This window comes from Arctopsyche grandis, chromosome 1 (genome assembly GCF_051622035.1).
Source record: "Arctopsyche grandis isolate Sample6627 chromosome 1, ASM5162203v2, whole genome shotgun sequence".
NCBI classification, from domain to species: Eukaryota; Metazoa; Arthropoda; class Insecta; order Trichoptera; family Hydropsychidae; genus Arctopsyche; species Arctopsyche grandis.
Window position 1 is genome coordinate 13,632,033 of NC_135355.1, and position 14,252 is coordinate 13,646,284.

The 14,252-nt window shown below is 32.5% G+C and overlaps 1 protein-coding gene across 1 annotated transcript in view; it reads right to left on the minus strand.

Annotated features, from left to right (window-relative positions):
- The window catches only part of LOC143914302 (uncharacterized), a 29,002-nt gene extending 16,529 nt beyond the window's left edge, over positions 1–12,473 (minus strand). Inside the window, exon 1 of the mRNA XM_077434481.1 lies at positions 12,242–12,473. Coding sequence (XP_077290607.1) covers positions 12,242–12,304 — 63 coding nt within the window. The 5' untranslated portion in view covers positions 12,305–12,473. The remainder of the gene's footprint in view (positions 1–12,241) is intronic.
- Between the last annotated feature and the right edge of the window lie 1,779 nt (positions 12,474–14,252).

Genomic DNA, 14,252 nt, shown 5'->3' on the forward strand with positions numbered 1-14,252 from the left:
TGAAAGAGTCGTCGATTACGCACCGCTCTGCCGGTCTCAGGAGCCCAAAACTTAAAATCGAAGGATTGTCAACAACTCCATTTAAAACTCCAAAGAAGTATTTGGAAATGGCAACAATCCTCCTAGAAGTCAGAGAATTAAAGCCCAAGGCTACCTGCAGAAATAAATACGGATAATACCCATACTTTCTCAAGTATAGGTAACGTAGACATTTCTTCTGAACTCTTTCAATCAAGAGAGAGAATTTCGCCTCATTGGGATTCCATATGACAGCGCCAAACTCCAAACTTATGAACCTATATTCTCGTAGAGATTTTCTGCTGGTATCTCACTTCTGTAAATTGTTGTGTGGTGAGATTGACACTAAAACTAACGAATCGCGTTGACGTTTTTTCCACGAACCTTTTAAATTGTATTTGTATTTTAATTTTAAAATTTGTTTATTTTTTTGAATATAAACAATTCAGTAAATTGAATTGAATAAAACAGATATCTCGTTGGATTAAATGTACTTTCAAGTTCATAGACCTCACTTTAGCAAACGCTATAAATACAAAGTGGACTATTTTTGCCGGTCACGGGGATCAACAAAAAAAAATCAGTTGCATTCCAACGGGTCTGGATTTTCGAAACTTCAACTGGTCGGACGAGAATGTCTGTCAGAACAACTACCAAAGTCGGCTCTTTGTAAAAAGACAAGACCAAGATGTGAATTGCAAAGCCCCCATGTAAATCATCTTTTTAACATACGACGATGACAGCATAGTAGTGGTACACACGTTTGCATACAAAAACGGAGAGGTGAAAGTGAAATATACCGCAAAGGAAATGTCACAGTTTTTCCACGGAAAATAGGAAGTGTATGATATGTTGTTTCAGCATGAATAAATTCAATGACACTGTGGCAAAACATGCAGTCTAAAAATACATTTAAAAAAACCCACACGCGTGCGAAAAATATTGTTACAGAATTGAAGTCCCACGCACCCCATTGTTTATTTTAAAGTTGCATGCATTTTGCATTGCATAATTTCATTTCGGCTTGTTCGAATTGTGTTCACAGCAGTTGCTGCATCTGCTACTGCACACCAAATCAATCATCCAATTTGCTTTGAAAGCACTCCTGCATGACGAGGAAGAATCCGAAAATGTGTCAACAGACGTGCCCGATTTCTTCAATGAAAGTGTACCTAATATAATATTATACGTACATCATCATCGTTAGAATTGTTAATGAGCCATCAGTTTCAAAGCGATCGGTGAATTATGTATGGTTTTTGTAATCATTTCGTATTCTGGGCGAGATGCGCTCGTGAAACTTTTTATTTTCCTAATCAACTTTCGTTACCAGGATGATACGAATGGTAATTGAAAGTATTTTAAAACTTCACAATTAAAAAAATATTGTAATCACTTCATGTTTGATTATCTATATTTGATAATATAACACTTGACTTTCGTGTAAAAGTAGACCAATGACACCAATGAACTCGGATACAACGTTTCCTTTCTTTTGAATTATAATTATGAAAATCTGCGTTCGCTTTATGCGTACTTGTCATACACAAAAATACATGGGAGAATATAAATATGTATGTACATATATGTATGTGCGTAAATGTATTTTTACAAACCTCCTTTACGTTTCACTTTAAGACGACTTTTTTATATCTCTTATCTCTTATCCGATTGTTTTCATATTTTGCCATATTGCTCATTTTGGTCATCAATATAAGTAAAGGTATCATCCGCCATTACGATGGTGAAAAAATATCGTATTAGACACGTTTGAAAATACTGCATCGTATTACACGGTGACGTTTATCTGTCACATTCATCATTCACATCGGTTGTTTCATTACTTTTCGCCCTGCCATCCTGCCATGCCATTAAATAATTTTAATTATTTAATCGCCTATAAATATTTCTTTTTTCACTTTATATTTTATAAAATTTGCTTTATTAGGTAGAAATACTATACATAAGTATGTATGTATGTACGTAAGTATGTAAATTCGCAATATGTATATACATACATACGTACAAACGTCGCACATAGTGGTATTTTGCCTCAAAAGCTGGCCTTATTGTAAATAGGTTTTTGAGCTATTTTTCCTATTATGCTGTACATTAACATTAGTATAATATAATACTATAATTACTAACCAAATTAAATTAAAATTGTAAAATAGAAAATAAAAAGTAGATCAGTAGCTATTAAAATATATATAAGATGTATTGTGAACATAATTTCGTAATAATAAAAAGCATTTAAAAATCAAAATCAAAAGCTGGCCGAAAATCAAAATCAAGTATTCACAAATTGAGCTTATGTTGGGGTCCTAAAGCAGGTAGATAAATATGACGTTACACTATGGAGTCCTCACCTGGGTTAAGCTCACTAGCCAAATGTAGTCGCAGTCGAATTCTGTGATTTGTATGATACGTTTGTTTTTGTTCGCGGCATTTTCTTGTTAAACAATTTGCCTTGTGGTTATTTTTATGCTAAAAGTGTTTTTGGTGGAAAAATTTGGTATAGACGTTGAACAACAAGATATGTATGTACCAGTGGCGTGCGCTTAAATTCTATCTCTTTTTGTCGTACAGCCTTACTTAATGTGGACGAGCAGGATAAAAGAGGAACAGGCTGTTCCTCTAGTATCCCGTTCGGGGGTTAATGACCAGGGGGTTTTTGACCGGGGGTATGTGTCCGGGGGGTATGTGTCCAGGGGGTACATGCCCGGATACCATACATACATATATAATACCAACATATGTATGTATGTATGCATGGCGAACGATTATAAACTGAATGGTATTATTCGAAAATGTTACATCGATTTTTTTTTTATTTCTATATATAGGTATACATATATACATATTTTCTAGCTGGATGTAGAAGGAAATAATTTAAATCGTATTATTTATTTCAATAGGCAAATTTGTATGTACATACATACATATGTACCAACTTCAAAAATGTGTCGAGCTAAAATCGTTCTGTTTATTTATGTAAACATTAAATCACAATATTACTGAAAGTGAAATGGATTTTTCACACGGGAAAACCATTTATCATTAACATTTTTTCCATTCTAAATGTAATATAACGTGTAGTATTGTATTCTCAGTAGAATCTCCTAAGAAATATGAAATATTTATGATAAAGAGGGAATTTTTCTATTTGATTTTTTTTTGCGTATAGCATAGATGTATGTACATACATATGTATGTATCTATATATGTACATTGAAAATGGATCGCTCGTACATATTCTTGCTTAATCATGTAAAAACTGTGTGAAAAATATCGACAGACTATGTATGCTTCTTTTTAATCTATTCTTAGATGCAATTGTTGTGTTGATGATTGAGTGCAAAACTGAAACAAGATACGATGGGTGATAAAAAAGTAGGAATATCTACTTTTAAATGAACAATGCTATTGCTATATAAGTACATACACACGTATTTTTATTTATAGCAACATAGACCAACCAAATCGTAATTAATGCAATCAGAAGGTTGTTTCGATTATGATCCAAACTTTAAATAAATAAATATATTTGGTTAAATCATAAATAAATCAAAATTAGTAATTATTATGAATGGACTTTTATGACATTACATATGTATTTTTATGACATTATTCACCTGACATTTATTTTTAATATTACTGATGATTTTGACGGTAAATTGCAATCCCTAGTTAAGATTGATTTTCAGTATAATAATTTCAAAATTTTGCGAACTACCGAATCCGAAATATATGTATGTAGCATCCGAATTCATCATCTCTGTCGACAATGATGCAGTTGTTAGCAGTTGTAATACAACAGATTAATTGTTCACCATTATGCAACATCGGTGTTAATTTATTCGGTCAGTGGTGGATTTTGTCACACTCTGATGACCCACCGGTGTCCACCTACCGTTATCATGAATTAACCATTTCTGAGCTGGACAATTCATAACATCTCATGACTAAAGGATAGCGTTCGAACGATGATTTATGCACAAAAAAATGGTACACTTTTGTCCATGTTTTTTTGCTCTCTTGCTTTGAACGGAAACGGAGAGGTCTATTGTTATTTAAGGAGCAACAAGCCAACGCCGAAGTCTGTTCATGAATCATGACGATGAAAAAATTTAACATACTTTGCAGAGCGCTCGTGTCATTCCGCATTGTAGTAATTGTTGCGTGACGCAAAAACGGTATTATCAAAAAAATTTCAACATTTACTCACCTAACCATTCAGAGTATCCATAATATAAAACCGACTTTTTATACTTTTATATTTATTTATTTTTCTAGGTTCAAATAATAATGTATGTTTTGTTCTCTCAAGAAATTAGTGGCAGGTTGTGAACGGGTAGCCTCATAGAATTGGTTGATCTGCGAGATAGCGTTCTCAAGATCAGCCAGTTTCTCACGACTGAATGTCACGGGAAGATGTATAAAAGTATGTACAAGCGACAATTACAATAAATAATAAAGCAATTCATTATTACGTTATTGTTCAATAAATATGTAGTATACATACAAATGTATGTACATATTTACTGAATGTATTGTTTGAAAAACGTGAGTTTGCTGACAAACAACATGTGTGTATACCAGTGGCGGCTCGTGATAATTTTTAGTGGCGGGGCTGCACTGAAAATATGTCTAAAAAATGTCACCATAATTATTCTATCATGTCATAACAGGACAAAATAAGCACAATTTTTGGCGTACGACCACTTACATGTGGATTTAAGTATTATTGAAAAAAAAACTAGCAAAATTCACCACCCATTAAAGGGGTGCGTCCAAACGCGATGAAGATTTCGAAAAATACGCTGGTACTCCAGTAAGATTGCTAAAAAAATTCGTTCTTGCTGGTTTCGCGACGCGGATTAAAAAAAACCCCAAAACCTTTCAAAAACTTAACCCCCTAATTCGTAACGAAAAACATTAACCTGTTGACAATGCATCGATACATCGGTTGTTTCATCTGCCATAACAGCTAGATAAGTTGTTTTTTTTTTATTTCAGCACTTATTTGTTCCCTACACACGTTCAAAATACAATCTAAAAGTTAATTTTGAATAGTTTTTGATGTCCCTTTAAAAACCGAAGAAGTTTGAAAATGTTTTTTTAAAGAATCGTCGAAATTTTGTGAATATTCTAGAAGCCCCCGAAAAACTCGGATTTTTTTAATTATCTGTTTCATCGTGTCCCCTCATTGGCATTTCAAATTTACCGCAAAATTTAACGCAATCAATAATTTTAAATAAAACATCCCGATTTTTTTTTTGACGTTTTCGTTATGCTTATCTATTTCCCGCCGACAAGCTTCCCAAAATCGTGAGATTACACAATTTTTTTAAGTGTTTGACACTACCCTCGTGTTTTTAAATTTATCGTTTAAATGTTTTAAGTCAATAACTCCTGTTTTCGTCCAAGATGCTTCGCCTGGCGACTCGCCTCCAAACAAAAGACACGGATAACAAAATAACGCGTTTTTTTCTGTACACCTCGTTAACCAATTGTATTTTTTATAAATGTCTGGATTAAATTTTTGCGAGTAACCAAAAGATCTACTAGTTGCAGGCTGTGAAATAATTAAATTGGGCGTGAGGCAGCCTAATGCTTTTATAGCGACTTTTTCGGTAAGTTCTAGTCGCGAAAAGTGCAAATTTTGTAAATATTTTACTGAATTCTTTTGTTCTTCCATTTTTAAAAGAAAAAAAATCTTAATATATTTAAATAAAAAATTACGAGAAAAAGTTAAACAGATTTGAAAAAAGTTTGCTGTTATCAAAATGAAAACGACTCACCGAAGATTTGATGAGGGCTCGTACACAACCAATTAAGAGTAACGAAAACGAATAAAGCTGTGATCGTGCGATTCAACTAATCAAATGTAAGATCAAGCGCGCGAAATCTTAAACAAACTGACAGATGAATGTCGAAGGCGAAGACTGCCGACTGTAGACGGCAGACAGGCGAAGGCTGCCGACTGTCCAGCCCAAAATGGCAGAGTGAGTGAAAGAGAAAGAGCTATCTGCAGTTGCAAATAGCTCTTTCTCTTTCTCGAAACTCCGGGCTGCGCAGCGTTCAGCTCGGCGCTGTAACACTTTACAGCCAGTACAGCAACATTTTAATTCATCTGTCACCATACAAGTTAGTGGGGTCATCAAAACGGTCAACATTACTTACAATTTCACCCTTTTGGATATGGGTGATATTGTAAGTAATATTTACTCTGTCGAAGGCCCCAATAGTTAAGTCCATCCAACTAATAAAAAAAATATCATTAATAAATAAAATATTAAATGTATTATTAAATATATATCTTAGAATTTTATAGGAGGGGCTGCAGCCCAGCAGCCCATTAGGACGAGCCGCCACTGGTGTATACATACATATGTACATACCTTTGAATTGAATTGTTTGATACATTGAAGTGTATCTAATACAAAAAAGCACAATTCAAAATAGAAAAGCTATGAATTGATTTGATTATAAAATTAATTAAAAGCCATTTAATTTCCCCGTCACACACAAAGGAAAAATATAATTTTCTTGGAATAAACTTAAAAAAATTCACAAGACAAAAGTTCTACTTCCGGTTGTTGGGTTTTGTTAAATTTTTTTTATTACTTAAAATCACTATAAATAACACATTAAATATCTTGATATGTTCAGGGGTCTCGAAAGAATCGTGGTCACAACATTTTTGACTTTTCTATTTTAAAAAATCCCAATTCCGGTTTATTAAATTTAGTGATTTTTTTTTATTTTCATCACATTTATACAAGAATTATGCGCGAATTTCAGTTGAATAAACCAAAAGATTTCTGAGAAAAACATAAAAATTTCGATTTTCTAGAGTAAAAGTACTACTTCTGGTTGAGGTAAAAATATTAGGGCAAGCAATTTATAATTTCTATTACATTTACGTACCCTATTCTATGTCTTTCAAATTATGAAAGAGGTTCATCTGTCTGGCGTGCAAATTCCAACATTAATGCACTCAATACTGCTACTTATGATTTCGATGTTTTTAATGCAAACGCAAACCAAGCTAGAATGATTTTTGAAGATTTATTTTTTAATGTATAACAGCGGTGTTAATTAATTGAACATTTGAATTGTAAATTTTTGCTATTTTTTCTAATTTTATTTTCTTTTGTGTTTTGTTTTATTTTTCAAAATTATTTTAGTGAAATATTGGAATTATAGTTATTATTTTTTTTGTTTATTATTATAATTGTAACTTTACGTTATTATTATTTTTTCGGCTATCATTAATACTACCGTTATCAATATTATTATTACTATTTTTTTTTGTTATTTTTATTAATATATAAATTTTATTATTATTATATATTTAAAATTATATTTCAATAAAACTGTAAATTTTTCAAAATACATAAATATAAGTACATAGTGATAATACATAATTTGGCAAATTTATAAAGAAAATATTGCTATTTTTCTATTAGGATTAGGTTCAAATTAAGTTTTTATAACTAAATGCATCCTGTTTGACAATATGAATAGATCTGGCTTTTTCCATATTAAAATTTCAATAAAATAATTTATCGAGTATTTTTCACCGGCGGCATCACCGCCATAAAACTGATAAAGCTGCCTTTAAAGTAATTATAGATATGCGATTTGGTGAATTTTTGAACTTTAACAAATATTACGTTGAACGCCATTATCTTTGATATTTTTAATATATTGCAAACATTTTCAAATATGATTTCATTTATCCTAAAAAATAAACTACATGTATATAAACTAGATTAAATTGATGAAATGTGACTTTCTTAAAAAAAAATTTCCATTGAAGATTTCTAGCAAAAATGTTATATTTTAAATGGCAAACGAGAACAGAATTCACTTTTACGAGTTGGCCTTGCTCGATCGCCCACACTATGGATCTCGTTTTGGTTCATAATCGGAATCTGGCTTGGGGCAGCGTCAGTGGCCTCATGAGAGCTTATTGACCACTATATATCCTGATAAAAGCAATAAATGGCGCATTTCCGGATGCTTTGTTGGAAAAAATATTAATCTAGCAGTCACTTTGTAGGTTTTTCATTTATCTAAATATGTATGTATGTACATTTATAGGAAAATGTTATATATTATAGTTGTATCACGTTGTCAATTTTATGAATAATATTCATCCCTTGTGCATATATGTATGTATTTTTGTAGAATTACTTTCAAGATTTTAGCCAGTGCGATTTATGTACATGTACATACATACATACATACGTATGTACATAATGTACATGAACATTTTGCGGAGATATTAATGCACGGTAAAATAAAAAACCCACTCAGATACGCAAATTATGTACGAATGTTTAACCAGAAATAGCACTTCATACATTATAATAGCACGTAAAATCGGCCAAAATATATCTTAGAACCTGTCTATTTTAAATCTAAGAAACCGTGCCTCTGATATATTAGTGCGGTACTTCTCGCTGGAAAACACTTGGACAAACACTGAGCCAAGGTTATAGTGACGATTCAGTAACACGAATAGAATCATCGGACAATACAATCAACACAGTATGTACTAAATGAAAATTTGAAAAATCAAATTTTGTTTGAAAGTTTGTACCAGAGAATGATAAAGGTATGACCGCACTAGGAGACAAAAGGCAACTTTGACGCGCAGTGTCGCGCCACTTGTAGTGCGTTCTATCTCATACAATTTCATACAAACAATATTTGGCCACCCTGCGTCACTGCAGTGCCGCCTAATGCGATCTAAAGGTCTAACCGCACTATACGGCCGTCGACCGCTGCAGCACGACACAACAAGGCAACTCTGTCACGTGACGCGTAGTGCGTTATATCTCATACAATTTCATACAAACAATATTTGGCCGCACGCTGCCGTTCGTATCGCAGACGCATAGTGCGGTCAGACCTTAAGCTTTAGTACCAACTCTGATGTGCTGCGCTGCGTTGCTGCAGCGCACTGTCGCCTAGTGCGGTCAGACCTTAGACTGCGCGTTAAAAACAGAGAGATATAATTATCTCATGAACAGTGTTGTCAAATTGAACGTAATAATTGCATAGACATATTATTGTGACAATGGAAAATACATCCTCTTATTCGTAGATTTTTTTTTATAATTTATACGAAAAAGAACTGTAGGAAAATCGTTCCTTTTATACGGTAACGGATTTGCGCGTGAAGAACCGTTTGGTCGACGCGTCTCTTCGGTTCTTTTGTTGTATCCTCCTAGGAAATAACTCTTTTGCTAGCAAACAATTTAGTAAACGACTTTCGTCTCATAGTGGGCAACAGTTGATTGGATTCGTGGGCTCAGCATTGTTCAAGGTGTGGACCATGGGCTTGGCCGCATACACGTCTGTACGCACACTTGCATTCTCAATATTGTGTACCGAAGGAAATGAGCGGGGTGTATAGATAGTATACAATTATTTATATGTACACCAAAATATCAAAAAAGGAATCAACAATTGTATCACAATATACAATAAATATAATACTTATGTATGTACAATTAAAAATCAAATAAGAAATCTTATATATATACGTATATATATATATATATATATATATATATATATATATATATATATATATATATATATATATATATATATATATATATACTATTAATTAGTCGCCTAATGCATGTACATAAGTATATAATAATGCTGGTTTAGGAGTGATAAAAACGTAGCTTGGTTTTAAAAAAAAATATCAAGGAATCTGAAATCAGTAGGTTGCTTTTAAAGGCAGATTGACCCTAATTCAGGTACGGTATCAAATATTATATGATAGATAATATATGGTAGATAATACATTAAAGGCCCATTGTATGAAAAATCTTTTGTAAGCTATCACGATGACAGCATACCAATAGATTTCTGTCCGATCCCTGATAGTTTTCCCTTCTTACTCTTATTCAACATTATGAAAAATAAATAAAAAGGAAAGAAGTATATAAACTCACTCAGCATAGCTTCCACGTTCGATATCATAAGGAAATCCTTTGAATATTAAATTAAATGATTCCTAAAATAATTACAAGTAACAATAACCATCCTTTTCTACATCTTTAAAATGTTGCATGCTCCGTTGAATGCTCCTGTCTGAATGATTATACCGAAGTACGGGATTCATATTAAATGTTTTGTTAATCAAGTTTCACAAGTAGAAAAATTCGACAGAAATGTGCATTCGCCGTACACATATCCAATTTCTAGACATTGTTATTATTGCAGACCACATATGCAATACTCGAACGTAATGATACGACAGCGAGAAAAATATCATATAATGATGACATTGACATTGACACGCTATGCATCAACAATGACGAGCCGGAAAAAACAACATTCATGCACGGTTCAATGTCTGATTTTCGCACCAAAAGCTGGAAAAATGTGTCCAATAAAAACATTGCTAAGCCCAGCATCATCATAGTGACATTAAAATATCATACTACAACACGAGTAAGAAGTTCCAAAGGTAAAAAATAATGGGATTTTCGCAGAAACTAACAAGTAAACCCTCGCCGTGAATAGTTGATAGGAAACGCACGTCTCGAGCGTTTCGTCATGCATATGCGAGGATTCGAACAAGAATGAGTCTACTATTCAATGATTCGTTCTTCGTGGAATTTTCGAAAATCCATCAGACGAGTCATAAACATCGCCGACTGCTGTTATAAGATAAATTTGCAATATGACTCAATATATGAATATTTTTTGCCTTTTACGTGTGCGTTATATATTATATATTCTTAATAATATCGGTTCTTAAGCTCAATACCATATTTGTTCACGTTGCAGTGGGCTCGCAATCCAAAGCGATAAAATCCAGTTATTTATCGGTCGACAAAGAAAGTAACAAACTTTTACCAAACAGGTTTTGTGCATTATGTTTGTAATATCGATAACTATTGCGTAACAACGCATAATAATATTTGATATTTAAATTTAAAAAGAAGTTTATACACGTTGCTTGCAAATGGAGTTTGGTCTTTTATTATATTTACAGCCTTGAGTTGAAACAATATCCATACATATGTATGTGTATGTTCGTATTATAAAAAATTAAAGCAAAAAAAGTCCAGAATAATTCATGGAATCTTCCAACATATATAAATATATTAATTACATACATATATCATTAATTCTAAATATACGTAAATTAGCTACACTAACTCTGGTATAAGTTAGCAAACAAACTAAAACTCATATTTAAAAGTAATCTCACACCTTTTCATTTACATTGCAAAAAACGTTGAACTTGATTTATTTTATATTGAAAGTTAGTTTTGTGCAACTTCGGTAACACAATGTTGGTGTTCCACATGGTCGTAGATCGCATACCACGTTTGCGAAACAACGAATATGTACTCACATACATATGTACATATGTATGAACATTTATACGCATCTATAGACAATATCGTTTAATAAAATAATGATTATTTTCCAATTAAAATATATTGTACTTCCCTTGAGCTATTTATTTTTATTTTATGTGAATTCATACACGTATTCCATAGATTCAGGTTTATGTTTATCCTCATTTGTATTATATATAATATCGCGAGGGAGCATTTTGAATCAAATCGATATAACATGCATGCACAACTATGTAACTCCCTCTAGAAAAACGATCCCTCAGTGTCCTTTTAAGGAGACCAACATATAAGAGTAATCCGCCCACCACTCTCGTTGAGGCCGATATGCAAATGAGCATCTGGTCGATGGGAAACAACCTTCGAAACCTCCTCACATCAAAACGGAAATCGCACTAATCAAATATACTTACATATATTTAACAGTAATAAATTGCAAATGTGATTTTTAAAACTCAAGAATAGATTGAACAATTGAAATGCGTAATGCATGATGGCGATGGCAACTTGTCGTCAAGGTGATAAACATCTACAGATACAACTGAAAATGTGAACAATAAGAGGAAGAATGTGAGGGCGATAGCCTTGCAAATAAAATGTTAAACAACATAAATATACTCGTATACATATTTTTGTATCTACAATTTGAATCGCCGTCGAACTTACAATATCATGTACTTACATACATATTACATATGTATATTATTTATTTAAATTTTTTTACGGAAAATCAGTCACGGTCAAAACGGGTTTGTGTTGCAAACATAAAAAATGATTTTAAATTCAATCAAGTCGGATGTTAAGTGATGTGTGTTTACCTGAGAGTCGACGAAACCGGCCAAGATCACCAAAACTATGACGATATCCCTGAGTGGGGCCATTTTATCCGGTGGAAAATTAACCGATTTTGTTTTTCATAACTTCTGAAAGTTCGTCACGAGGTTCGATCGTTCGTTGGGGGGTGTTTATTTGCAAATGCAAACCCCAGCTGTCAAAAAGGTGGACAAGCAACGCGACAGGTAGGACGCAGACAGTAGATCGCGCAACACTGACGCGAGTAGCGACCATGGCTAGTTCTCGGCGACCCCCGCTTACCTGTGCGGTGCATCGCGTGGATTCTACTAATACAATTCATTATTATTACAATTATACACAGGTACATATGTGCGTTCTTCTTTACACTACTACACTAGTATTTGTGCTTTCGTCCAAAATCGTACTAATTTTTATTTTTCTTTTTGCTCTTAGACCATTTTATTTTTAATACACATACATACCAGTGTTTCAACAGGTTACCCCAATATGAAACGGAAAATACATTAAAAAAAAAAAAACGCTTTGTATAAACATGCACACAAGAAGAAAAAATAATAGCAAAAAAACAATAAAAATTAAAAATTAAAAATTGAATTTTTTTATAAACTTAATAGTTTAAATCGAACTAAAAAACCAATAAAAAAGTGTATCCAAATATATTTTTGATTTTTAAATGCTTTTTATTATTACGAAATTATGTTCACAATACTTCTTATATCTATTTTAATAGCTAGTGATCTACTGATCATTTTCTATTTTACAATTTTAATTTAATTTTGTTAGTAATAATAGTATTATATTATACTAGTGTTAATGTACAGCATAATAGAAAAAAGAGCTCAAAAACCTATTTACAATATATAGAATCATATAATCCAAACATATAGAATTATATAATTGGTAGCATGTATAAATAAATATTGTAAAACTCACTACGGGTTTTTCTACCATACCCAGGTAAGTGAATTTAGCAAGATTTCAATGGAGGAGATGTCTATCATATAAAAAGTTATTGAAAACATTTTTAAATAAAGTTTCAAAATTTTAAAATTGTAAACTATCGCAACTAATGTTGGTCTGTGTTCAGAGATATGTAATAAGAATTGAGGGGCCCTTAGGAATAAATAATTGTTGTCAAATTTACGCGGTACGTCTCTATAAATACCTTACATCGCACGGAATACAATCGGATCAATTTACTTATAAAAATGTATCCCATGTTGTTTATTGTGTGTTTTTTAATGTATTGTGAGTAATATAAACAAACAGGGAAGTTTTTATCGGCCATACGTCGAGCACCAAGCGTCAGATACGACTGATGCTAAAATTATTTAGGTTTGTCTATGGACAACTGTCATTTGACAACAATATAACACCTAAAGCTTTATATTTAAATGCATATTATATGTAAGCTGAGTAAATTTTTTATAAATAAATTAATCTCGAACGAAATACATATATGTATGTATGTAAAATGTACGTAAAATGAGATTAAAAAAAACGTCGTTGTAGATCATCATTTCACAATAAAAGTATAAAATTTTGACGTCCACTTCGGGCACTGGAATTTTAAAATTGACAACTTTCGCTTTCGCAGAAACGGTTACACGCGCTCAGCTAGTAGAAAGAGATCTATTCCAAACTGCCGCTAATATAACGAGTGTGAGTGAGACAACTGTATGTGCGTTGCGCACTCATTCCTAGTAAACGCATTCAGATGCACAAATTCAGCGACTCACCTGAGCACACGCTAATTTAATACGCACCTAGCCGAACGGTAACTATCGAAAATTCTTCATTCAGATTGAATTTAAAATGTACTTGAATATTCATGAAATATTTCATAGCGCACAAGGTGACATTCGTCGTATTTACAAGGTTTTTTTTCGAAAAGCATTTCGTTATACATATGTATATACATCTATCGGCGGACAAAAAAGTATTACGACGCGATAGGCGACTGCTTTATCGACTTCACTTACATTAGTATCATGCAATGCCGCTAGTGCATAT